Source organism: Sciurus carolinensis, chromosome 5 (genome assembly GCF_902686445.1).
Source record: "Sciurus carolinensis chromosome 5, mSciCar1.2, whole genome shotgun sequence".
In the NCBI taxonomy this organism is placed as follows: domain Eukaryota; kingdom Metazoa; phylum Chordata; class Mammalia; order Rodentia; family Sciuridae; genus Sciurus; species Sciurus carolinensis.
In genome coordinates, this window is record NC_062217.1 from 151,288,263 (window position 1) to 151,316,001 (window position 27,739).

The 27,739-nt window shown below is 40.7% G+C and overlaps 1 protein-coding gene across 1 annotated transcript; it reads left to right on the forward strand.

Annotated features, from left to right (window-relative positions):
* On the forward strand, positions 1–22,514 carry As3mt (arsenite methyltransferase). The gene is made up of 11 exons (XM_047552566.1): positions 1–139; positions 367–422; positions 660–787; positions 1,880–2,030; positions 2,835–2,971; positions 4,873–4,942; positions 6,308–6,389; positions 7,342–7,473; positions 7,795–7,937; positions 10,387–10,521; positions 21,811–22,514. Coding segments are annotated over exons 1-11 (1,143 nt in total). The 5' UTR covers positions 1–138; the 3' UTR covers positions 21,919–22,514.
* The last annotated feature ends 5,225 nt before the right edge of the window (positions 22,515–27,739 follow it).

Sequence of the window (27,739 nt, forward strand, 5' to 3'; positions counted from 1 at the left end):
GTTCCGGTGGGTTCCCGCCCGCCCTGCGTCCGGGGGTGGGTCCGGATCCCGCTGACCGGCGCCAGGGCGGGGCCTTGGGTCCCGGACGCTGAGCCTCGAGCCCAAGACCCACTAGTGTCGCCCGGAGGCCCATGAGACAGTGAGTGTGCGCTCCCCTCGCCCCCTTGCCAGGCCGCAGCCCCTTCCCTGCCCGACCCGGGCCACGTGGGAGCGCGAGAGCGGCCTGCCCTCTCCTGCAGCCCTCCGACCCCCGCCCTGCGCGCCGCCGGCCCCTCAGCCATCCCTCCATCCCTCCATTCCGTCGCCCCCACCCGAGGCCGCCCCCTGCACCTTTACTCTTTTCAGCTCCTTTTCCTCTCTTGGCAGTGCCTACCCCCCGCGACGCTGAGAGCCAGAAGGCTGATATCCGGAAGGACGTGCAGGTGGGAGCGGTAGGGCCAGGAATGGCCCACGGGGAACTCCACTAGGCAGGAGCCTTTGGAAGCCCTCTGGCCTACTCCTGCCTCCTAGGAGTACTAAACCCAGGCTTAGAACTTTGCAGGGGGGCAGAGGTCTGCCAGGCCTGGAGAGGTAGGGGTAGGGACTGGTTGTGGAGCCCTCTCCTGCAGACACCAACGCCAGCCCTTTTTCTCCCCACCCGTCTCTTTACCCTGGGTTAGAACTACTACGGGCAGGTGCTGAAGACATCGAAGGACCTCCAGACTAATGCCTGCGTCACCACAGCCAGGGCGGTCCCCAAGCACATCAGGGAAGCCCTGCAGAATGTACATGAAGAAGTTTCTTTAAGGTAGAATCCCCTGACCCATTATACTTCCAGACTGTAGCTTTCCCAAAGATAGTGATGCCACTCATTAGGGAATTAAGCCATCTCCACCAGGTCACCCTGCTTGCCTTGTCTGTTGTAACCCCCCACAAAGCTCAGCACTGATCATCTTGACTGCTCTGCTTAAGAACCTCCAAAGATACTGCCCTTCCCTTCCCATTACAGGATGCAGTCACACTCTTGGAACCTGACCTTCAAGATTGTCCATAGTATGGCCCTCCTCCCTTCCTGAATGACTTTGGTTCCCTCTGACCTTTCCTTTCTCACTGCCATCAGCACTGCCTGGCCAGTGAGCAGTTGTCAATGTGGAATGCCTTCAGTCTTCTTTCCAGCTTCCAGCTCTGCCCTTCCAGCACATCACTAATGTCTACCCACTTCAGGAAGCCTCTAATCCTTAAGCACCTTCTTCCCAAACTGCTACAGCGCTCACTCCCTATGCCACTGTTTGTCAATAAATCATGGAAATCATAAATCATGTTTTCTGTGCTTATGTTTCACCTTCCCAGTTAGATTAAATACACCTGGGAACAGAATTATTTTCCTCAAAAATTGGCTCAGTTCTGAGCCTAAATTAGATGCTCAGCAGCTAACATCCAAGTATTATGATCTTTTGTGGTGCTGGGGATTGAATCCAGGGCCTGGCATAAATATTAGGCAAGTACTGTACCACTGAGCTACACCCTTATTTTATTTTTGGGAAGGGTCTTGCTAAGTTGCTGAGGCTGGCCTTGAACTTGAGATCCTCCTGCCTCAGCCTCCTGAGTAGCTGGGATTACAGGTGTGCACCACAGTGCCTGGCTCCAAATGTGTCTATTCAGCAAATATTTTAGATGGTTTATTTAAATTGTAATATCTAGTGCAGTGCCCCAAAATACTGTGGGATAGCATATGTGATCCCAACCTTCATGCAGCTTCCATTTTAGAGGGGGAGACTAAACAACTAAATAGAAATATGAATGAAAGATAAAAGAAGAAAAGGAGGAAGGTGTAAGATTTAGTGTTTTCATATCTTCTAGTAATTTATGGGACAAAAAATGTGTCATTTCCATTTCTCAGGTATTATGGCTGTGGTCTGGTCATCCCTGAGTGTCTGGAAAACTGCTGGATTTTGGATCTGGGTAGTGGAAGTGGCAGAGATTGCTATGCACTTAGCCAACTGGTTGGTGAGAAGGGCCATGTCACAGGAATAGACATGACCAAAGGCCAGGTAAGATTTGGAGGACAAGGAGGAAAGAATTCTCCAGTGCATTCTTGGAGAGATAAAGTTGGTTCCTTTGTGACTCCAAGGATAATTTGAAGGCTGTTATTTAGCAATGATCGATTTGTGCCTCTAGTGCTTCTTGTCCTAAAGGCTGAGAACTTTGACCATTAGAGGCTCCTTTGAAAGAATGCAAAGTCAGAGATTTGATCTGATACATGAATATCATGATTACTCAATGAAATTTCATCTTGTCTTTCCTTCTGCCATCTGGCCTGAAAGATTATCATTGAATGAAGGGGTTATTCAAGCAAAACCCATCTAACAGACTTTATGTGCTAGTCTGTAGCATATCCTTCAGGTCCATAGAAATGGTGCATACTTATCCAAGTATACACAAAATATACTGTGGAGGGAAGAATAGAAGTTAATTGGATTAGACAAGGGGGAATGAAAGGAGGGGGCGATGGGAATAGGAAAGACAGTAGAATGAGTCAGATGGAACTTTCCTCTGCCCATAAATGAATAACGATCAGTGTAACTCCACATTGTGTTCAATCACAAGATTGGGATTCTAATTAGAATAAATTGTACTCCATGTATGTATAATCAAAATACACTCTACTGTCATGTAGATACATATTGACATGTATAGTCAAAATACACTCTACTGTCATGTAGATCTAAAAAGAAAAAAGAAAAAAGAAATATACTTCTTGGGGAAATATATTTCATTTGTAATAGAAAAATTTAAGGAAAAAGGTGGTATTTTTTTAAATGTTGATTAGGAAGTCTATATTTTTCTTCCTTTAGGTGGAAGTGGCTAAAAAATACCTTGACTATCACATGGAAAAATATGGCTTCCAGACCTCCAATGTGACTTTCATTCATGGCTACATTGAGAAGTTGGCAGAAGCTGGAATTCAGAATGAGAGTTACGATATTGTTATGTAGGTATATTCTTATGGTTATGAGTACAGCCTATTTCCTGTTGAACACACAAATGTCACCACATTTTGCTGAACTGACTTTCACTTAGGGCACAAAACTAATCTTAGCATGATCTTATTTCTTAAGGGAGCTGATCTGAGCTGCTCATGGCCCACTGGCAACAGAACACATTAACCCAAGACAGAATTTACTTTAAACCAAACCAGAATCCAGTGAACCCAAAAGATTAGCCAGTCTACCGAGTCTGCTCTTACAACACACCCTGACCTACTATCTTCAGTAGAGTCATGGGTTGCTTAATGACAGAACACACTCTGAAAAATGCACTGTAGGTAGTTTCCTCATTGTGTGAATAGTCTGTTGCCCCTGGGGCCAAGATGAACAAAACAATGTGAGATTAAATCAAGCATAAGAAGTAATGATGCGACGGAGATATGGTAAAGAGGAGATGTATGAAGCCACTGCTGGGGTAATATGACATACTCTTTTACAGTAAATGTTTTCTTTATAAGTAGGAGTATACTCGAAAGATAAAAAGGATAGCACAGTAAATACATGAACCAGTAACACTGTTGTTCGTTATTATCAGGTATCACGCACTGTCTTTAATTGTTTGTGCTCTACTTTTATATGAGTGCAGTAGGTTTGGCACCAGCATCACCCCTAACACACCAATAGTGTGTTGCGCTATGTTACTGTGGCTATGATATCATTAGGTAATAGGAATTTTTCAGTTCCATTATAACCTTATGAGACCATCAAATTGTATATAGCCCATTCATTTGCCAAAATGTTATATGGCTCATGATTGTAGTATTTTTTTTAAATTTATTTTTTTTTAAGTTGTTGATGGACTTTTATTTTTTATTTAAATAAATGTGTAGTACTGAGAATCTAACCCAGTGCCTCACACATGCTAGGCAAGCACTTTACCACTGAGCTACAACCCCAGCCCATAACTCTAGTATTTTGATGGCAAATTATTGGATTCTACATTTTCTTGTTTTCCTCTGAGTTGTCAAATCATGCCTAAGTGACAGCATTAGGAGAGCTGCCTTCTAGGAACTTTATTCACTTGTGGCTTAAGAAATGTCTGTGGTAAGCATCTGGTCCTAGGTTTCATCTTGTTGCCTGGCGAAGATCAGAGCAAAACAAATAAGAATCTTGCCTCCTATTTTTTTTGGGGGGCGGGTACTGGGGATTGAATCCAGGCACATTGTACCACTGAGCCACATCCCCAGCCCCATTTACTTTATTTATTTATTTATACCAGGGATTGAACCCAGGGACACTTAACTACTGAGCCAAATCCCCAGCCCTTTTTTATTTTTTATTTTGAAACAGGGTATTGCTAAGGCTGGCTTTGAACTTGGAATCCTCTGCCTCAGCCTTCTGGGCCACTGGGATTACAGGTGTGCACCACAAGCCTGGCTTGCTTATTTATTTATTTATTTAAATATTTTGTTTTAGTTGTAGGTGGACACAATACCTTTATTTTTAAAATTTTACGTGGTGCTGAGGATCGAACCCAGGGCCTCATGCATGCTAGGTGAGTGCTCTACCACTGAGCCACAACCCCAGCCCCTGGCTTGCTTATTTTTTATTTTGAGACAGGGTCTTCTATATTGCTGAGTCTGGTCTTGAATTTGCAATCCTCCTGTTTCAGTCTCCCAAGTTTCTGGGATTAGAGGCATGTGCTCCTACACCCAGCAATGCCTCCTGTTTTTTCTGTACATTCTTACTTCCTAACAAGTAGTTGGAATTTCCCTTACCTTGGGAAAAAGTTGAGTGCAGGAAAGAGAAGAGTGAGGCATTCAGAAGAATGGTGTAGTTTTGACAAAATGGGAGCCACCTTTAGGAACACAAAAGATTTGAGTCCTTTACAATGGTTCTTTTTCAGATCCAATTGTGTTATTAACCTTGTGCCTGATAAAGAACAAGTGCTTCAGGAAGTGTATCGTGTCCTGAAGGTGAGGGGAGGAGTGACATAAATGATCTTCAAACATCATTGAGTGCTGATGGAATCAGCCCTGTTCTTTCCTCCTTAAACTGAGGGCTCAGCCTTTGTAAATTTATCCACCAGATTTAAAGGGGGTGGCAAAAAACAGAGAGTGGTAAGACCCCCTCCCTACATGGGGCTTCTTTTCCCTGGCAAGTTGTAGAAGTATCAAGTCTGTGGGTCATGATTGTCATTGAACATGTTCAAATGTTTGCCTTATTGACTCTTCCTGCTTGCTGCTGTGTGGGATCCTACATACTGTGTACAGAGCTGGAGGAACCTTTGGCCTTATTGAAAGGCTGCTATGAATACACTGTGCTAGAATGTGCAGTGTTTCTTAGAGCTATGGATTTCTTACCTGCCAGGATTTCAGATCTTTGGGAAGTTAAAGAAGATGGAAGTTTTACATTTTTGTCTTTCTAAGAGAAAACTTGGAGGAGCTGCACAGCCTTCCTGTGTGTCATGATATGGGTCTTTGTGGTAAAAGACACAGATTTCTGAGATTTGGAGGGCCTAGGGGTGTAGAGCATTTGCTGGGCATGCATGAGGTCTTGGGTTGTATCCCAGTCCTTAAAAAAATTGATTTTTAATTTTAGTTTAGAGAAACTAAAATATAATACTATAATACAGCTCAAATGAAACTAGGTAGAAATGATCTCATAATGTCTTTGTTAATGCCATTTTATAGACCAGCTATCTTCACCAATGTGTGCTTAATAAAAGGTAAACATTATAGAATCTAGACCTCTATGCTTTTGAAATCAGCTAAATAAATTCATATAAGTTCTGGATCTCTCATTTGCCTTGGGTTAGAAGGACAACTTTTTTTTTTTTTTGCTCTGGAAATTGACTCCAGGGTGTCATGCATGACTGGCAAACACTCTACTATTGAGCTACACCCCCCAGCTTAATATTTTAAAAATATAATATGTAATAATAGCATTTTAAAAGTTATATAATTGTTAAGGGCTGAGAATCTATGAATACTGTTAAATCTTCTGTTTGTTATACAACCTCCTGGGCCCGATTCGTTTCCGATTGGTTAAAAGTGGAGGCAACCTGAGCATCTTTAAGAGAAGAACTCTCACAGGAAGGCACTTGTTGAAAGTGATCTTTATTGTCTGTTGGACAGGACACTGACAAAAAAAGTTTTTGGTTATTGATTGAAGTGAGGAAGTGAGGGAAGTGGCTGTTATTTGTTCACAAAGGATCAGCGTGGTCAGCTCAAACACTTGCGTGGGTTTTTGAAATCGATCTTGTGCCCTCATCTATTTCCTTGTTATCTGGGATCAATTTAATCTTTAACCTTGCTTGGACTAACACTGCTGTGTTTCAGCACGGTGGGGAGCTATATTTCAGTGACGTCTATGCTAGCCTTGAATTGCCAGAAGAAATCAAGACACACAAAGTTTTATGGGGTAAGTGTTCCTGGTTGTTTTGTTTTAAGGTAGATGATTATGTACAGAGGTCCTTCCTGCCAGGAGGAGGGCATCTGATGTGAAATCAGATGGGGTGAACTGGGATTGTGGCTCAGTAGTAGAGAGCTTGCCTAGCATGTGTGAGGCACTGGTTTCGATCCTCAGCACCACATACAAATAAATAAGACAGAGGTATTGTGTCCATCTACAACTAAAATTAAATAATAATTTTTTTTTTAATTTGAAAAGAAAAAAAATCAGATGGGGTAAGGCCAGGAGGGTGAGGTGCCATTCTTTTCCTTTGCCACTCAAACGTAATATGATCTTGGGCAATTAATTAACCTCTCAAAGTTGTTGCTTTCCAAACTGTAAAATGTAAATAATAATACAATCTGGCTGTTATGAGATTAAACGGGATAATTAATTCCAAAACTACTTGGAAAATACACTGTGAAAATGAAGGCAACCAGAGTCCTTGCACTCTAGTCTCCTTAATGTTCTCATCATTGTTACGTAGCTTATGCCTTTATTGTCATTTTAATGAAGGCTCTGGAAGTTGAAAAGATGAATGCATTCTTGTGGTCAGTCTATGAAATTAAGTTTTTTTGTTTTGTTTTTGTGGTACTATGGAGTAAACCAGGTGTTGTGGATTCTACACTGACCCATGTCTCCAGACTTGAGACAGGGTCTCACTAAGTTGCTGAGGCTGGCCTTGAACTTGTGATGCTCCTGCCTCAGCCTCCCAAGTCACTGGGATTGCAGGTATGCACCACTACGCCTGGCAACAATATCCAGTTTTAACCAAGAGTTTCTAAGCCTCCGGGAATGTTTAGTTTAGCTTCTGTTTCTAGGACTTAAGTTTTAACTAATGCTTTGTCCTGATTATACCAGTATTAGTTTCTTCAGTATTGCTTTATGAATTGATTGGTATGTAATTTTTTTTCTTTTTAAGGTGAGTGCCTAGGTGGTGCTTTGTATTGGAAGGATCTTTTCCTCCTTGCCCAAAAAATTGGATTCTGCCCTCCACGTTTGGTCACTGCCAGTCTCATTACAATTCAAAACAAGGAACTTGAAAGAATTATTGGTAAGAAAAAAACAGAAGGGACTATTTAACTGCAGCCTGAATGGTTTAAATTTGGTTATTACTTTCTACTGAGTGATTCTTCCTAGGGGGACTTTTTCATTTGGAAATGTCTATCATGTCTCCTGACTAATGGCAACCCCCCAAAAAAATTTGATATTTGATGAATCATTTTGAAGTTATTCAGTGAGTAGAGTGAAGTGCTCAGAAAGATAGTTGGCAGAATGCAAAGAAGAAAATCATCTTTATGAATGTTCTATCCTCATCTGCTGAGCAAACTAATGCTGTTGGAGTGCTGGAGATGAACCATGTGTATCTTTTTAGGTGATTGTCGTTTTGTTTCGGCCACATTTCGCCTCTTCAAACTCCCTAACACTGGACCAACTAAAAGATGCCAAGCTGTTTACAATGGAGGAATCACAGGACATGAAAAACAATTAATATTTGATGCAAATTTCACATTTAAGGTGAATAAAAATATATATGGTGCTGGGACAGGTAGCTCAGTGGTAGAGCACTTATTGTCTAGCATGTGCTTGTGTTCAAACCCTAGTACTGCAGAAAGAAGGAAAATGTCCATGACCTCTGGCAGTCTTCTCCTCTTGTTCTTGTTCCAGTTACTTTTTCTTGGACTTGCATTGCTTCTTTCTTTTTAGCATTGTTTATTTATTTATTTATTTATTTATTTATTTATTTTTGGTCTAGTGATTGAACCCAGGGGCACTTAACCACTGAGCCACATCCCCAGCCCTTTTTTATATTTTATTTAGAGACAGTTCTTGCTAAGTTGCTTAGGGCCTCACTAAGTTGCTGAGGCTGACTTTGAACTTGCGATCTTCCTACCTCAGCCTCCTGAGCTGCAGGCATGCACCACTGCACCCAGCTGTTTGTACTTTTTAAGTGAAGTCAAAAAGTACTTTGGCCAATATTTGTTAAAAAAATGTTTTTAAATACAGAAAAGTTAAAAAAAAAAAAAAAAAAAAAACTACAGTGAATACCCATATACCCACTACCTATTTCAGCACCTGAGAACATTTTGTCATGTTTGCTTCAGCTGTTTATCTGCACATCTGTAGTGTGTATATATACATACGCCCATGTTCATGCGCTGCATAACAGTGTTCCAGTCAAGGACAGACTAGATACAATAGTGGTCCCATAAGATTATAACCAGGGAAGGGGGGTAAAAAAATTCCTGTCACCTAGAGACAGTGTAGCAATCATAAAGTCATAGCACAACATATTACTCATATGTTCCTCATGATCCTTATGTAAACAAACCTACTGTTTTGCCAGTTCTGTAAAAGTATAGCAAAATAATTATTTATAGTACACAATTGATAATGATAATAAATGATGATGATATTACTGGTTCATGTATTTACCGTTTTTTACTTTTTATTTTTTGTTTGTTTATTTGTTTTTGCAGTGCTGCAGATTAAACCCAGGGCCTTTCACATGCTAGGAAAGCATTCTATCACTGAGCCATAGCCCCAGCCCTTTATTGATATTTTAAAGTGTACTTCTTAAAGAAAAAGAGTTTACCATAAAAGTGTATGTTGCATTATGCTGGTAACACATGCATATATCTCATGTTTACTCTTTGGTTACATTGTTTTCTTTTGTGCTTGATTTAATCTTGTGTATATTTATTATTGTATACATACTCACATGCACACCATATAGCCTAGGTGGGTAGTAGGCTATACACCTAGGTATGTATAAGTACACTTAATGATGAAATTACCTGTGTCAAGATGAGACTCTATCCAAATTTTAAAACTCAGAATGACTGGGGATGTAGCTTAGTGATAAAGTGCCCCTCGGTTCAATCCCCAGTGCCAAAAAAAAAGGAAGAGAAAAAATTTTCATAAGAAGCTTTATTCAGATGTTGGATTAATGAAGATATAGAGAAGTGGAATAGAAGAGGAGTACTGCATAACAGTATTTCAGTTTTAATTGCATCATGGAATTCAAGAATTTTAGAGTTTAATGATAACACTAACTTCTATACTCTGTAGGATAGACTTTGTTTGCTCAAGATGGAGAAGTACTGACTTTGGAATCAGATACCTGGGTTCAAATTCTGGCTCTGTTATTTATTATTTGGGTAAACTAGAATAAGTCACCAAAATTCTTTGAGATACAGTTTGCTCTACTATAAAGTAGGAATAATAATAACCAATTTTGCTAAGTATCTATAGAAATTAACAATAATATAGCAAAATACCTGATACATATATATTGAGGCCTCAGTAAACAAGGCACAGCCATTATTTGTTCCAAAGGTAGAAGGACTTAATTGTCTTCATCTTCTGAGTTTTTGATCCAAATCGCATCTTTGCGTTTCTTACACGCTGGCGAAGTGGAACCCTCAGTGCTGCTTCACGGACTTCTTGCTCCTTGGTATACAGTCAGGTCCTGTGGGTCACATAAGCAAAGTAGAAGGACTTTGAGATCATTGTCTGCTCCAGGGGTTTTCAAAGCAACATTTTAATAGAATTTTTACAAAACAAAATCTCATTTAAAATACTGTGTGTCAGGCATTGCTTTATGTAACCCATACCTCCCAGGTACTCTGGGACTCAAGGAAATACTATTTGAAAACCACTTATCCAAAGTCCAGTCTTTAGTAATAAATTTGACACTCAGCAGTGATTTCTGTATATGTCTGAGACACTGAAGCAATAAGTAGAGCACTGTCAACAAAGAAAAATTAATTATGACACTGGTCAGTTTCATCTGTGAATAAACAGGAAATAAACAGCAGGGTCTGAACATGAGAGAAAACTACTTCAGGAGGTATGGTGTGGTCTTTTAATCCTAAAATGCCACTCATTAGTAAAACTTCTGGGCATTTTCCTTCTAATGAGATGAAGTGGCGCCTCTTACTATTTGTTTTATGCTGCTCTTTAGGAAGGTGAAATGGTTGAAGTGGATGAAGAAACAGCAGCTGTCTTGAAGAATTCACGATTTGCTCGAGATTTTCTCTTCAGACCAATTGAAGACAAGTTGCCAACATCTGGAGGCTGTTCTGTTTTAGAGTCAAAGGTTGGTGTGACTTTCAGTTCCCTACCACAGAGAACCATTTAAAAAAACCATCATGCAACTGGGCCCAGTGGCACACGTTTGTGATCCTAGTGATTCCAGAGACTGAGGCAGGAGGATTGTTAAGTTCAAAGCTAGCCTCAGCAACTTTGTGAGGCCCTAAGCAACTTAATGAGATAATACCTTTAAATAAAAAGTCTGGGGCCGGGGTTGTGGCTCAGTGGTAGAGCGCTTGCCTAGCCTGTGTGAGGCACTGGGTTCGATTCTCAGCACCACATATAAATAAAATTAAGGTCCATTGACAACTTAAAAAATATTAAAAAAAAAAAAAAAAGTAGTTTGGGGATGTGGCTCAATGGTTAAGCACCCCTGGGTTCAATCCCCAGGACCAAATAAATAAATAAATAAAAATCATGCATCCCACAAGCCACTGCTGCTGCTGCTACTACTACTACTACTACCACCACAGGCAAGAAATAAATAATTTTTCTTTGCAGTTGGCCAACTCAACTTGTTTCTGGAATATTTATTTCTATGAAGTGATTTGTATTTCTTTCAGAAGTTTACTTTTTAAATTCTGATGATGTCAGTATCCTTTGCTATATCTATGAATGGACTTCAGGGTTTCCATGAGCCCCTTAAAATTTTATGTGTATATGTGTATTTTCTATAAGGTGGGAGAGGATCTACTTTAATCAACTTCTCAAGGAGATCCAGATAAAAAAAAGTTAAGAGCAACCTTTAAAAAATTATGTGCTGGTACACACCTGTAGTTAGCTACTTAAGATACGAGGTGGGAGGGTCACTTGAGCTTAAGAGTTTGAGACCATCCAGGGCAACACAGCAAGACCCTGGCTCAAAAATATGTGTATGTATATATATATATATATATATATATATATATATATATAGAGAGAGAGAGAGAGAGAGAGAGAGAGAGAGAGAGAGAGCGAGCGAGCCCAACCCCGTGTGAACATTATAAATTGACCTATGTTTCTTTCAGTTATATATATATATATATAATGTATAACTGACCTATGTTTCTTTCATTTTTTTTTTTTTTTTTGGCGGTGCTGGGGATTGAACCCAGGGCTTCACCCATTCTAGGAAAGCACTAATCTACACTCCCAACTTTTAAAATTTTGAGATGTCTTACTAAGTGACTGAGAATGACCTTGAACTTATGATCCTCCTGCCTCAGTCTCCTGAGTAGCTGGGATTACAGACGTACATTTCCATACCTGGCTTCCTTCTAGTACTCTTGAAAACATGATGTAAGGTCACCATTTTAAAATATATGTATCAGTGGCATTTTGTACATTCACAAGGTTGTGAAACCATCACCATTATCTAGTTCCAGAACATTCTCATCATTCCTAAAAGAAACCCCATACCCATTAAGCAGTTACTCCCCAATCACTTCTATAAGTAGCCCCTGGCAATGACTATCTGCTTTTTATCCATCCACCAATCAATGGACATTGTTCCAGTTTTGAGTTTCCGTTTTCAGTTCTTTTGAGTCTATACATGAGAATGGGATTATTGGGTCAACAATTCTGTTTAACTTTTGAAGAATCATAAAGCTGTTTTCCACAGTAGCTAAATTACTAGCAGGAATGTATAAAGCTTCCGATTTCTCTAACAATTTCCAATGCTTGTTTTCGTTTTTGATAGAAGTCATACTAAGGGTGTGAGATAGTGTGTCATTGTGGTTTTGATTTGTATTTCCCTAGTGATCAATGAACATTTTTTCATGTGCTTATTGGTCTTTTGTATATCTTTGTAGAAATATCTATTCAAGTCTTTCCCCCATGTTTTAATTGGGTTGAATATCTTTTGTTTGTGGAGTAGTAGTAGGGTTTTTTAAAAAATATATATTTGACATACAGGACCCTTGTCAGATAAATGATCTGCAGAAATTTCTCCCATTGTGTGGTCTGTCTTTTCACTTTATTCATTGTACCCTTTGGTAATTTAAATATGATTTTAGCTAGGCTCAGTGGTGCATCCCTATAATCCTAGCAACTCGGGAGGCTGAGGCTGGAGTCTTGCAAGTTAGAGGCCAGCCTCAGGAACTTAATGAAGCCTTAAGCAACTTAGCAAGACCTTGTATCAAAAAAATAAAAAGAACTGGAACTGTAGTTCAGTGGTAAAGCACCCCTGAGTTCAATCCCTAGTACCAAATAAATTATATCTTAATTTTGATGAACTCCAGTTTATCTATTTTTTTCTTTTATTGCTGTGCTTTTGATGTCATGTCTAAGAATCCTTTGGCAAATCTAAAATCTTAAAGTTTCTTCTAATACTTCTATGACTTTGTTTTCACATTTAACTTAACATTTTCTGTGGTATTGGAAATCGAACCCAGGAGCATTCTACCTCTTAGCCACATTCCCAGTCCTTTTATTTCTTTATTTTTGAGATAGGATCTCACTAAGTTGCCCAGGCTGACCTTAAACTTGTGATCTTCCTGCCTCAGTCTCCTGAGTATCTGGGATTTACAGGTATATACCACCAGACCTGGCTCACATTTAAATTTTTAAATGCATTTTGGAATTTATTTTAGTACAAATATTGAGGTAGGACAATAATATATACACAACTTGTTACTTGCTCTAAGGGAACTTGGAGACAGTGCTTTCCAAGTGGATGTCCACGTGTCTGATCTCATATTGTCTCCGGTCTAGGCCCCATACAGTTATGTGAAGTGCTTTGGGAAGTCCCAGGAGACAATAGGCAGGGTTCACATGGACCAAGTCATCATGTCCATTCACACCAAGTTGTGGAACAAAGAATATGATTGAGGTTCTATGTAGGTCCAAGTTCAAGTTTCCTAGTTGCCAGAAGATGCACTTCTCAAAGAATTAGAGCTTTACCAAGTTTAAAGTAGATGAATTTGAAGACATGGAGGCTGAGAAGCAGCTCATCTCCAGTGACTGTGGGATTAAATATATTCCCAATTGTGGTCCCTTGGACAAGTGGCAGGCCCTGCACTCATAAGGGCTTCCACTGTGTTGCCCCTCTGCAGTCACACTCATGAATATATCCTACATCCTGTCCAAAATAAATTTTTTTCCTAATATTAACTAGTTCAAGTTTTCCTATTTCATTTATTGAATAATCATCATTTCTTCACTGTATTCTAATTTCTTAAATATGTATTTGGGACAGTATTCCACTGTATTTTAAAATGAGGTTAGTCATGGTGGCACTCACTTGTAATCTTAGTGACTCCAGAGGCTAAGGCAGGAGGATTGTATGTTCAAGGCCAGCCTGGGAAACAGACTCGTCTTTAAAAAAAGGGGGGTGGGTGGGAGGGGGACTGGGGGTGGTAGCTCAGTTATAGAGCTCCCCTGGGTTAAATCCCTACTACATACATATATATACATACATAAAATAGAAGATTATTTTCTAAAATATTTTAGCTTTATATTTAAAATTATTCTAGTAACTGTTACATTGGTTTAGTATTTTCTAAAGTATTTTATCACAACTTATGCCATGTAATCTCTCACAACTACTCTCTGAAGAAGGCAGATAAGTAGTTGTGGCAGATGTAAGTGTCCCTCTCTTCCTTTCCTCTCACGTATTTTTACCTCTCTCCCATTCATGCTCTCATAGTTATTTTACTAGTCCCTTTGTTCATTTCTAATACTCGTTGTTTAGAATAGGCTTAGTGATGGATTACGAGCTTGCTTTTGTCTGTGAGGGCTGCTCCCAGAATTCACCCAGGTCCTGACAGTGGTGCATCTCAAGGCACTGAGCCTTGGTAGCCCAAGGAAATGAGATTCTGATGTTGCTGGGGCAGGATGGTGGCATAGCATGGTGGCCAGGTATACAGGCCTTGGACTCCTAAGTTTAAATGCTACTTTGCCACTCGGCTCTGATCTCAATAAGTGACCTAACCTCCTAAAACTTTATGTGTAATAGGGAGGTAATAACTTCTTCCCTCAGGTCATGAGGAACAAATGAAATAAAGCATGTGAAATGCCTGACCCAGTGCCTGGCACAGAGTACATACCCAAGAAACAGAAGCAGGCAGGCATCACCCTTGATTGTATGTATTAAGAGTCTTAATTGCTTAGCCCTGTGTTCTAAGTATTTGAGTTCTGACCAGAATTCTTTTGTGTTCTTTCCCCTGGTTTTAGAAATTCAGCAATCTTTTTCTATGAATTTTTCTTTTCTGTTGCTTTTTTTTTTTTTTTTTTTTACAGTGCTGAGTATGGAACCCAGGGCGTCCTGCATGCTAGGCAAGTGCTCTGCTCTTTGTTCCTAGCTCTTGTTGCTAGTATTTTGTAAAAATTTTGGATACTCTGAGTGTACAGCACTGTAAAAGTAACTCTTGCATGATTTTCCTCCTTGTTTTATTAACTCAAAAACAGTCTTTTTGAGATCTCTTCTGGAACAACCTGGTCCCAGTGAGGACTGGCCCCTTGGTGGCTCTGGGACCGAAGAAAGAGGGACAAACAGATCCAGGATTGCTTAAAATGCCATTTATTGGGGAAGTTACTGATGGAAGTATGGTCTTGAGCAGCAACAAGATGAGGTGGATCCCGCAAATTTAGATCAGAAAGAGGAGCATGTATGTGCGTTAGGACAAAAATGACCTCATCCTAACTAGAATGTACCTGGTTTCTCTTAGCTAGTAGCACATAGTCAGGATATTTGTAAAAGTCTACCACTGTAATGGTATTGTCCATGATACTTTGATAAGAAATTATGTAGAAAAAACTGACTAGGGCTACCCTGGGGTAACCTTGATGATTATGACTCATGATAGCTGCTGTCCTATCAGGCTGAATCCATGCATTCCATCCCTTGTACCAACTCTTCTAACCTTACACACACACCCTCATCCCTTGACACTGAACTCACAAGACTAGTTCACCTTCACTTGTCAGGGGAGAGGCAGTGGACATTCCAGGTTCTGCCTCAGGGTTATCTGCACAGTCCTCCTGTCACTGCAGGTAGCTGGGGACCTCATTCCCTACTGATTCCATCTGGTTCCATTGCTTTGATGATATCTTGTTAACTGATGAAGATTATACTATACATTCACTTATGCCTGAGGAAATGGGCTGTCCACCCTCAGGAGATCCAGGGCCTGGATCGTCCATGATGTTCCTAGGGATGGTCTACTCATATAAGACCCATTGATTCTAGGCATGTTACAAGAAGTGCAAACCTTCCCCCTACACTGTATGGTAAGGTTGTACAGGCCTGTGTAGGGTTAACCCACATGCAGGCTCTAGGTATCCTGTACCAGGCTTGCCAGTGCATTTAGATGCTACCTGTACAGCAAGTGGCATGAGTTGAGCTCTTTGGCAAGAACAAGCATGAGTTACCCTTAGGTTTTTGGTCGCAACTCTAGAATCTAAACCCCCTTTGGAATAGCAGTTTCTAGCAATGTACAATACCCTGAAGTCAACTTAAGTCTCAGTACAAAGTGACCCACGGGTAAAGGGTGAGGTGGCCTGCTTTATCAACCTCAACCTGCTATCAAGCAGACCCCCACTGTTCCTGAGCTGTGGATGCTAATTAGTCCAGTTGTCTATGAAACTGCCTCATCACCCCAGCTGGCTGCACAGGCCTATCTTCTCACAAGTGCAAGAGGGGGTAACCCCTGTATCTTAAAACACCTGGAATATAGATTAATCCAACAGGTGCAACCCAAGTATCTGGACTGCTATGCAGTATAATCTGCTAGTGATACCATGTGATGAGATGAGAAAATCAGAGCAGCCAGTGGCAGAATTAGGGCAATCTGACTGGCAGTCACTCAGTGACTACTGGTTGTCTGTACCAACAGCCGAGTAGTATATCCTCACATTGTAGCTGGAACAATAGCAAGCGAGGCAATGGTCTGCTAGCGCCATGCAAGCCTTTCCTAGCAGGAGAGCTTGTCACACTGCTACTGTCAAAGATCTTGAGTAGTAAGTGTGATGTATGGGTATCCGAGCCAGACTGACAGTGACCAAGGCACCCATTTCACAGAAGATGCTGCCCAAATTAGGCCCACAACATGATGTGTCACATCATTCCCACTTGCCATGTAACTCTCAAGCAGCCAGGTTGGAGTCCCCCCATTTTCCATGATTAGGGGTGGAGCCAAGGTCATTTGAGTGAGGGGCATGGCAGGTGCAGATTTACCTTTACAACTCCCTACCAAACATTTATTTTTTCATCCATGTCTGTGATGGGGTTTTCCTGGAACCGGTGCTGTTATCAAACCCAAATTAATGCCTCTTAATGCCTCATGACTGGTTTGGTTCCTGCAACTCCTGGTAGAAAAAGTTGACTGTCGTTCTTATTTGCATAACCATTCTCTGTCTCTTTTTGTGCAAAGAAACCAGGCAGGATGTATTTGTTTCCTGTACCTGGGTAATGTTAGGCACCTGGTTTAACGTCCCATAATTGCCAGTCATTCTCTTAAGTTTTATCTGGCTTTGTAACCAAATGGACAGGGCTAGTGGAGGCACTGTGACAGTTTGTTAAATCTCAACCTAATTCTTTTATTTTCTCTCTAGTCTCAGCATGTCTACCTGACAGCTTGAATTGCCAGGTATGTCAGTCCTACCCACCTCGGGACAAAAAGGCTGTTGGTTCCCACTTTGCTTCCCTCAGTGTCATCTTTGCTCCCCCGAGCCTGAGTCAGAATCCCCCCACTGAGGTCTGTGATGTCTTTCCTGATACAGTATCTGTCCCAGGAATGCTCTCAGCACTGGAGAGATTGACCCCAAACATGGAGCGCATTCTCTCCCTTATTTTACTCTGACGGTTTTATACCAGATCTAGCAAGAATTACCCAGGACCCTGGAAAAAGTTCTGGGTTGCCACAGATTAGTGTCCAGTAAGTGCCCCTATCTACCCAGAGTGATGGTCTTTCCCTTGTTCTTCCCCGCTAGTGACAGGGAGTTGGGGGAATCTAACCCACAGTCGGCAACGCCCGATCATAGAGATCATAGATAAGTAATGTTGGAACAGCTATTCAGGCTTAAGATCTTTCTATGAGACTTCCAAGTTATCTACCTTTCCTCTGCAGGTGCTGGCACCAAGCACGCATGCCACATCTGCTGTCTTATTATCTTAACCAACCCTCCATTTCTTTTCTCTCCTATTTTTATTTGTCCCTTTTTCCTGCTGAACTTTGACAGGTCTCACCCTGTCCTGGTTTTGATCAGTCTCTCTCAAGTTGGCAGTGGCCTCACCTACATTGAAAACATCCTGTTGAGACATTAGGGCTGAGAAGGGAGGAGAGAGGACCCTGCCATTCCCAAGGGGCATTTGGAACAAACTGTGGTTTGTGAAAAAGGCTTTTTATCAGGTCCTTGAAGCACCTAGGTGTAAATGACTTGTCACATACCCAAGTTCAGCAGAACAGCCCTGGCTTCCTCTATACTATCCAGGGTCAGCCTTTCCCCATAGCTGTCCCTTCCTCCCACCGATTCTCCTGGGCCTCTGGTAATCACCCTGTCATTCTCAGCTTCTAGAAGGTCAACTTTTTTAGATTCCACATAAGAGTGATATCATGTGGCACTTGTCTTTTCTGTGATGGGCTTATTTCAGGTTCTAAGTATTTGAAATGTGAATAATTGACACTGAAGGAAGATTTTAAAAATCAAACAGCTGTGTGACCTAGAATGTAACCTTGTGCTCTCAGAGGAGGACATTCTTATCTTTTATGGAAGACTTTGATGATTAACCCTAGTGTCTGCCCAGCACCAGAATCGCGTGGACTTGTCTCCCGTTGTTGCTGCAATGGAGGAAGGCATGGTGCTGCTTCTTGCTGTGGGCTCACTCAGGGAAGACTTTTAAAGAGCCTTCTACCTTTTCTTCTTCTTTCTTAATACTTACAAAGCATATTTTGGTATCAAAAGTTATATTATCAAAATGTAGCATCTGAAATTATGCAAATGGGATTTGTGCTATAAACTGTTGCTTCAGGTAATAGTAATTCTAGTAACAACATGAATCATGATAGCAATAACATAGGGGAGCTGACTTTCACGGAGCATTTAGAATGTTTGACACCATGTCAGCTGGGCACGGTGGCCATGTCTACAATCCTAGCCACTTGGGAGTCTGAGGCAGGAGGAGCACAGGAGGACCACAGGTTCCAGGCCAGCCTGGGCATCTTAGCAAGACCCTGTCTCAAAATTAAAAAAAAAAAAAAGAAAAGATCTGGTGATGTAGTTCAGTGGTAGAGTACCCTGGGTTTAATCTCTGCTATCAGAAAACAAACAAACAAAAAACAAGCAAGAAAACACCATGTCAAGGGCTGGGGAGATAGCCCAGGTGGTAGAGTGCCTGCCTTGCAAGCACAAGGCCCTGGGTTCAATCCCCAGCACCGCAAAAAAAAAAAAAAAAAGAAAGAAAGAAAGAAAAAGAAAACACCATGTCATTGATCCTCATAACAACCTTCTTTGTTGTTTTTTTATTTTGAATTTTATTTTTATTTGGTGTAGACAGCAAATAAAACCTCATCATTGCCAGATGAAGTTGGGTTATCAAGTATGTTACAAAGCAGAAAAACAAATGGGGTTTTCTTGACTTTTTATATTCTGGAGTTGTGAATAAATTATTGTGGGCCTGAAAATACTTATAGTTTCTTCATTTTGTGTCTTGCACCCACAGCACCATTATTATGTAAACCATTGAAGAAGGATTTTTTTTTCTTTTTTTTTTTTTGTACTAGGGATTGAACCCAGGAGCCCTTTACTACTGAACTACATCCCCAGTCTTTTTTTTTTTTTTTTTTTTTAATTTTGAGACAGGGTCTTACTAAGTTGCTGAGGTCCTCACTAAGTTGCTTAGACTGGCCTCAAACTTGGAATTCTGTCTCAGCTTCCTGAGTTGCTGGAATTACAGGCATGTGCCACCATGCCCAGCCTAAGAAGGATTTTTGTTTAAGACACACTACAACTTGAGCTTAGTACTATCCCCATGGCAGTAGGTACTCCATACATAGAATTTTTGCGCAGGGCCTTACATACAGTAGGTACTACATAAATCTTTGCGCAGGGCCTTACATACAGTAGGTACTACATAAATATGGAGGGAAGAAAGGGGATCTCAGAGTACTGAAGTCCCCTTCCCCTCATAATAACCTTTATTATCCTCATCTTACATATGAAGAAACTGAGGATCAGAATGATAAACACACTAATCCAAGGTCACAGAGCTAGAAAGTGGAGAATTTGAATTCACATCTGGTTCTCAAGCAGCAACACGTTTAGCCAGTATGCTGCACTGTCTCTCCATTACTTTTCCTATAATCACAGGGTGTTGTGCTGGAAAGACTGCTTACTCAAATGCCCCCACCTCTTTTTTCTTTGAGTTTTGAGATCTCTTAAGGTCAGTAGCATGCATTTGGAAGTAGATAGGACATTGGGAATCTGGTATGGAAAATCATTTTTCTGAGTGAAAAAGAAAAGAGGCTATCTCTTCTGGCCAGGAGCCCCAAGGGGAGGAAGTATAATGGATGCGGGGTCCTGGCAGCAGCAACCAGCACTGGCCCCCTTCCAGGCAGGAGACCCCCCTACAAGGTACTGGTCTGCCTTAAGAAGAAGCCTGGGTCCAGACAGAATTTCTCATTTTAGAAAGGTGGCAACTGGGGCTGGGGAGATAGCTCAGCTGGTAGAGTGCTTGCCTCGAAAGCACAAGGCCGTGAATTCGATCCCCAGTACCGCAAAAAAAAAAAAAAAAAAAAAAAAAGAAAGGTGGCAACTGAGGCCAAGTGACGCTAAGGCCACAGTGAAGGAAAGGTCCACAGAATGTAGATTTCATGAATGTAGTATGTGACTGCCTTGGCACCCTCTTGTTTGCAGTGTCCAGCAATAAATGGTAAGAATGTAAATTTGTGTTTAATGAATTCATTATATTATTTAGGGTGACTTGTTCATGCTTTTGATTCCTATCCTTGGACCTGGTTTTTCTCTGGTCCAATTGTGCTGACTGATTGGAGGAATCTCATTTGGAAGTAAAAGGAGTAAAAATAAAGACTGCCATTTCATTTTCAGAGATTTCACTCACTCTGTCCTGAGGTCAGGTTGGCCATTTTATTGGCAATCCCAACAACCAGATATCATTTTTTTTTTCTCTTTGAACTAGGGATTGGACTCAGGGATACTTTGCCACTGAGCTACAGCCCAGGCCTTTTTATTTTTTATTTTGAGACAGGTTTCCCTAAGTTGCTGAGAGTCTGTCTAAATTGCTGAGACTGGTTGAACTTGGGATCTGCCTGCCTCAGCCTCCCAAATCACTGGGATTACAGGGATACACCACAGTGCTGGGCTAGATATCAGCAGTTATTAATGATTGCTCTGGTATTTGGGACTTACCTTCTTGTGCACGTATTTCTGGGGATTAGAATACAGGAAAGGAAGACGTTTTAGCATTTCAGTATCAGTTCCAAAGGTAAAAGTCACAAACAAATGGGAATCACACAAAACAAAACAAAAATCAACCCGAAAGATTAACTTTTGACCCAGTAGAGACTGCCTTTTAAAAGAAACTTAAATGAAACAACAACAAAAACAACAACAACTAAAAGAAGCTTAAATGAGCTGGATGCAGTGGGACATGCCTATAATCCCAGTGGTTTGGGAGATTGAGGCAGGAGGATCATGAGTTCAAAGCCAGCCCTGGCAAGTTAGCAAGGCCCTAAACAACTTAGCAAGACCCTGTCTCTAAATAAAATACAAAAAGGGCTGGATGTGACTCAGTGGTTTAGCGCCCCTGGGTTCAATCCCTGGTATAATTAAAAAATAAAAAAATTTTAAAAAAGGCAGCAGCAGCAGCTCAAATGAGCCACATGAGGTGACATGAACCTATAATCTCAGCTACTTGAGAGGCTGAGGCAGGAGGATTATGAGTTCAAGGCCAGCGTTAGCAATTTAGTGAGATCCTGTCTCAAAAAAACCCAAACCAACTAAACACCCCTAAACCCTAAAAGAGAAACAAAAAATCTAGGGTTGGGGTATAGCTCAATGATAGACTGCTTGCCTAGTATGCAGGAAGTCCTGTGTCCAAGTCTAGCAACCAGGTTGTGGAGCAGGGGGCAAAACCCATAAAAGATTTAATTTGAAATTTACCTTGAAAGTAGTAAGAATATGTTTAGAAGATTCAGGGCTGCCTTTGTGGTAGAATGATGTATGCTACTCCCAGGACCCCATGGAACTATAAAATCTTATCTCTTCCTGGTAAATCAACCTTTATCAAATGGAAATATAAATGTTGGGTACATCAGAACATCTCTGACTTGTCCTTTCATTTTGATTTGCCCTTTGACAGGATATTATCACAGATCCGTTCAAGCTTGCAGAAGATTCTGACAACAAAAAGCCCAAATGTGCCTCCAATGTTGCAGGAAGCTGCTGTGGCAAAAAGAAAAGCTGCTAAATCTACAACTAGGAGACCACGAGGCTGAAGAACAGGCGCCATGTTTTTAGCCTGCTCTCCTTCATAGCATAGATATAGGAATAAATGGCAAAAGGCACCATGTTTTAGGTCACTGATGAAATAAGTGAATGACTTTAGAAGGTGTTGATTAAAGGTTCACAACAAATCACCTAGAGTTTAGACTAGTTAAACTGCTTTATTCTATTCTTCAATTATTCAGAGTTCTAGTGCCACTTAGTGGTCAGAAGTGGAACTGAGTGAGGCAGTCTTAGGGCTGGGTCAAGGAATAAGAAAGCCTTCAGTCATAGAGTTGGCAGAGACTCTCAGGAAGAACGTCTTTCTCCTGGCCTGCGGGCAGCACCTTTTGGTCTTTTCTCCGTGTTTTCTCTAAACAAAGCTAGTACTGAAATCATATGAATCATGCCAAAAATGGCAAATCAAATTTGGTAGGCGTGCTCTTAATAACTGTCATTTTTTTTGGTACTGGGGATTGAGCCCAGAAGGGCTTTACTACTGAACCACATCCCCAGCCCTTTTAATTTTCTTATTTTAAGATAGGTGTTGCTAAGTTGCTGAAGCTGGCCTCCAACCTGCAAGCCTCCTGCCTAAGCCTCCTGAGTTGCTGGGATTACAGGGTGTTCTACTGCACCCTGTGAGATAACTATATTTTAATCCAAACACCTCTTGTCTTTTTCTTTTTGTGCATTTGAAAGTAGAAAACAAATTAATAAAATTGCTCACTTCATCCTAGTGATTGGTGGTATAGTGACTATCTGGGAAATCCTAAGTGGATCAGGAATAAAGTTCTATCATTTTTAAGGAGAATTAAGAGAATGTAAAGATGGTAACTTCTCTCTTCCTTTATACGGTGCCCTGGTTAAACTTTTAGGAAAGTGTTAGATTAAGTCCTAGATTCCATAGTTAAAAAGGTTAAGAACATTAAGGGGAGACTTGATTAAGTTGAAGTTCAGCTGCACTTTGAAGTTTTTGTCCAGGGACACTGAAAAGGTATGTCATGGTCCTTGTCATCATGCTAATCATGCCAAAAGATAATTCAGAAACTGATAACTTACTTTTTATTTAAAAGCCTTCAACCAAAGAAGTGTTTTAAAACCTCAACCAGTGGCTCTGAGCTGTGTGTAATAAGAACAGGGCAGTGGAAGCTGGCAAGGCCCAAGGAAACCTTTTTTTTTTTTTTTTTTTTTTGGTACTGGAGATTGGATCGAGGAGTGCTTAACCACTGAGCTACATTCCCAGCCCTTTTCATCTTGTATTTTGAGACAAAGTCTAGCTGAATTACATATGGCCTCACTAAGTTGTTGAGGCTGGCCTCAAACTTGTGATCCTTTTTCCTCAGTCTTCTAAGTCACTGGGATTATAGGTATGTGTCACCAGGCCCGGCCCAAGAGATTTTTGTATTAGTGGTGGAAAATGTTTTGATCTTCAAAACATTGAAATAGATCCTAATGACAGACTCCTCTTTTTTTAAAAGAAAACTGTTTAAGAAATTCTGATTTTTAAGTAAGTTTAGCTCTAGTCTCTTACTACTACAGGCAAAGGAAAGGAGTAAGATTTTTTGTTTTGTTTTGTTTGTAGTTTTTGTTGATTGTTTGTTTTGTGATACTGGGGATGGAACCTAGGGCCTTGCACAAGCTAGGCAAGCAGAGTACCATCAAGCTACCTCGCCAGCTTTAGAGGTAACTTTTAAGCACTATTCATCTTGGTGACCTTGATTTTAAATAGTGCTTTATTGGTTCCAGAGTTCCATATCTGCCCAATATAAATCCTTCAGCATTAGAAGGGGTTAGCTGGGATTAAACACATTTTGCTAACCATGAGCACAAGATGATCCTGCTAGAGGGGAAGTGATGCAAAGATGTTCTGGTTAATTGGTTTATTAGGCCTCTCTAAATTTAGGAAGAGGAGGAATTAGCCTTTTACTTATTCTGAATGTAGTTCCCTAAGAAGATATTGAATACTGAGACCAGACTGGAAATTCACTTTCTTTTCCTGAGAATGACATAACTGTTACATTATTGTCCAACAAAAGTATACATTTTGAAAATTATACTTAGAATCTAGAAAAGAGTATGTAGTAGACAATATGAAATTAAAGTAGATTAATTAAAGTAGAATACTTTAATAAAGTGATTCAGACAGGTGCTATAATTTTTTTTTTTTTTTTTTTTTTTTTTTTTTTTTTGGACACTGGGAATTGAACCCAGGGGCACTCTCTACCACTGAGCTATATCCCAGCCCTTTTATTTTTAATTTTGAGACAGGATCTCCTTAAGTTGCCCAGCCTTATCTGGAACTTGTGATCTTTCTGTCTCAGCCTCCCTAGCAGCTGGGATTACAGGGTGTGCGCCACTGCACCTGGTAGTGTTTAAATATTCCAAATAAATGAAACAAACAACTAGGAATGGAAAGGTTTTGTGAGAGAGGTTTCCTCTCAAGAGTGAGAAGCAAGATGGAGCGATGATGAACACAGACCCTGATGCCAAACTGTATGTTTTTTTCTTTTTCCTCACAGCTCTGCCCCTGACTATCATTTTGGTCTTGAGAAAATCATTTCACATTTCTGTGCCTTTGTATCTTCATTAGTATGTGGTTCTTTGAAAGAATGCCTAGCGTACGGTTTAGATTACCATCAGTTGAGATCTATCAGGTTGCTGCAGCATGTGACAGCAGGACCAGCTAGAGACCAGTGCTCTTTGACAGGAGGCAACTTTCCCATTAACGTTTTGTTAGGACATTTTTCAAATATACAGAAACTCAGAATTGTGATCTCCCATGTGCCTCCATCTAGATTAAACAGTAGCCTTTTGTGATCATTCTATCCACATCTACATTATACTTACTAACAGCAGAGTCACAGAAACAGGGCCTACTTCTTCCCCAGCCACAAACCCTTTTCAAAAAACATTGAAGAGTTTAAGGAGCAGATTTTTTCTTAATTGATCATGGTATCAAATACAGTGATTTTAAGTCCTTTGTTATCACAGGGGAGGATTTATTTAAAAATCCTGGAAGCCTGCAGAGGTGTTTCAACTTACAAGCTGGGGGGCTCCCTGCCCCCACCTCCAGCCATGCATAGCTGAAAAGGGCATGGCTTTGTGCCAGGACAGCAGCAGAGCTTGCTCCTGCCATCGCTTCGTGCCGCTCCAAGGCAACCACAGTAGTCACTTACTCTGCCACATTAGGATGAGAATTCTTATGAGTCCGGCAAGGAATGTGGATCTATTTATCCATTCTTTCATTTATAACTAAAGAGTAATTAAGCATCTGCTGTGTACCAGGCACTATCCTGGGTACTGGCTGCTAAGATGGAATATTATGAACCTGGTGGGCCCAGGAGATCAAAACAGCTGAAGGTTTCCTAAACTTTGGAGACATCTGTTGTAACTTCTGTGATTTGTCAAGGTTCTGCAAACACACACCACAGTTTGGGTCCACACAAAGTTTCTTTTGTAGACCTTGCCGTCAGAACCTGTAAAGAGAGATCTCGTTAGATTACAAGATGAAGTTGGAATTACACAATCCTAATCATAACTTACCATTTGAGCTTTGCTTCATTGCAGTATCAACTGCTGATCCTGCAATTCCTGTAAGCACAGCTCCCACCGAGGCTAAGGGGGGTGTTACGCGAATATAAATTCTGTACTTAATCTCCTCCTGCGGAGTGAGCCTTGCTTGTCTTGGACTAATAACTGTACCAACTTCTTTCCCTCCTGTCATATAGCAGGGTCATGATAGTGACAAGCTCCAGGTGAGTGGAAAAATCAACCTGGAACAAAAATGTTCTGTCCTGAGAGGACTGTGCCCCTCAGATAGTAACCATGTGTCTTCATTTTCCAGAAGCCAGAGAGAGTAAAATGATAGAAAGGTAAATCAGTGATGTTCAGGGTGCACAGTAAGCCAGATTTGGTTTTGCTAAGTTTTTAACTAGGCCTGAAGCCCTTGACCTTCTCACTGGTGGAATAAAAAGTGATGCAGGAGACAGAAAGCAGGCATCCTGTTTAGAACTGGCTCTGCTTCTGAACTAGTTATTGGATATAGGAACATTTGTTCATTTTGGGATTTCCTTTTCCCATTAGTAAAATGAAGACATTGAACTTAGAATACTCTGAGTTTCCATACAGGTTTAGAAATGGATTTATAGGTCCAGATTCTATAGAGGTCACAGTGATTTAAACAATTTTTGAATGAGTTGCTCACGTTCATAAATCAGTAGGTTTGATATAAAATATGAAATTCTGGCTTTTCTTGGGAAATCAGCGGTACTAGCAAGACCAGCCCTGGAGGGAGTCCTAGTGGGTACAATTGCCAGAGCTAATCAATGGTTTTCCCTTCAGGTGGGGAGGGAGTGTCCCTTTAGACAGTTTGCCACCTCCCCATTCAGTCGCTTTCTCTTGATCCCTGTGGGCTTCTGAGTCTGTGACCTTTTTTGAGGATTACAATTAGTACGTTTCATCAGAATCACAAGAGAGTTTTTTTCCATTGCAGTCCCAGTGATGGCAGGTCCAAGGCCTAATCCATGACTCTGACATATATTTAATTCATTACACGCAGTAGCCAAGGAGGGCTGGGGTAGCTTTTCAGGGAGGCGCGCAGGAGGGAACCAGAGTTCTGGGGCTGCTTATGGTAATTTGACATATAACTCAGAGCCTAATTGTGTCAGGTGAAGAGTTTATTCTCTGTTCCCAGAGTTAACAAGCTTCCTTCACATCACTTCCTTTGTGAATATCAAATGTGCTTCCTCTGGATCCCAGCGCCCAAATGTCAAGTGCCAGAGAGGAAAGGTTTGCACAGTAAGTGCAGGACGGCTTGTGTGGCTTCTAGGCCAGGTACTTCATCTTTTATTAACTGTTGTTATTCCCTTCTTCCAATTAACCTTATTCTTTTCAACTGGATCTAATGTAAGAAATGGGGCGAAGGAAGTATTTTTATTTTTACTTTTCAATAATAGATCAGAAGCCCAGGAAGCCATGCAGCCCTTTAAAAATGGTGATTTCTCATGGTAAGGGGACGTTTGATTGCTCTGTGTGGCTATAAATCAAACCAAATATCCTAAAAGTGTATTATTTACTGAAAACAACTCCCTTGTACTGCACTCGAGATGCTGACTTTTCTAATTTTACAGAAGAGAAAACTGAGGCTGAGTATATTTAAACAATTTGCACAATGGTATTACAGCCTAAAAGTGTAGCAACTAAGACCAAAGCTCCATCTCCTGACTCAGGCTGCTCCATTACATGGTGTGTCCTTGTTCCCTTTTAGGAAACTCTTAAATTTAAAGACATAGCAATTACAAAGGAAATGACTATTATAAAAATAAGGACAATGGTTATATCTATGGTGGAGGGAGAGGGGTATGATCTTGAAGGAATATGTGGAGGTTTTCTTGGTGAGGGGGTGCTAACTTTAACCATTGTGAATTATTGTAAAGTGAGCATAGTATCTGTCTTTGCCTGGAACTGGCCCAACTACAACTTTAAACTGGGCTAATTATTAATAGTACCTTTTTTTTTTTTTCACTTCCAAAAGGGTTCTGTCTTGCTTAATAAATTATATAGCCAACTATACATTGATGTTTTATGCATATTTATATATTATTTCTCAAACTTTTTAAAGTGTAAAAAATACATCAGAAATTCTGATCCATGATCAGGAGTTCAGGCCCACCTGGGAGACTAAATGTTTGTTCTTTTTTTTAGTCATAGATGGACACAATCCCTTTATTTATTTATTTATTTATTTGGTACCAGGGATTGAACTCAGGGGCACTTTACCACTGAACCACATCCCCAGCCCTATTTTG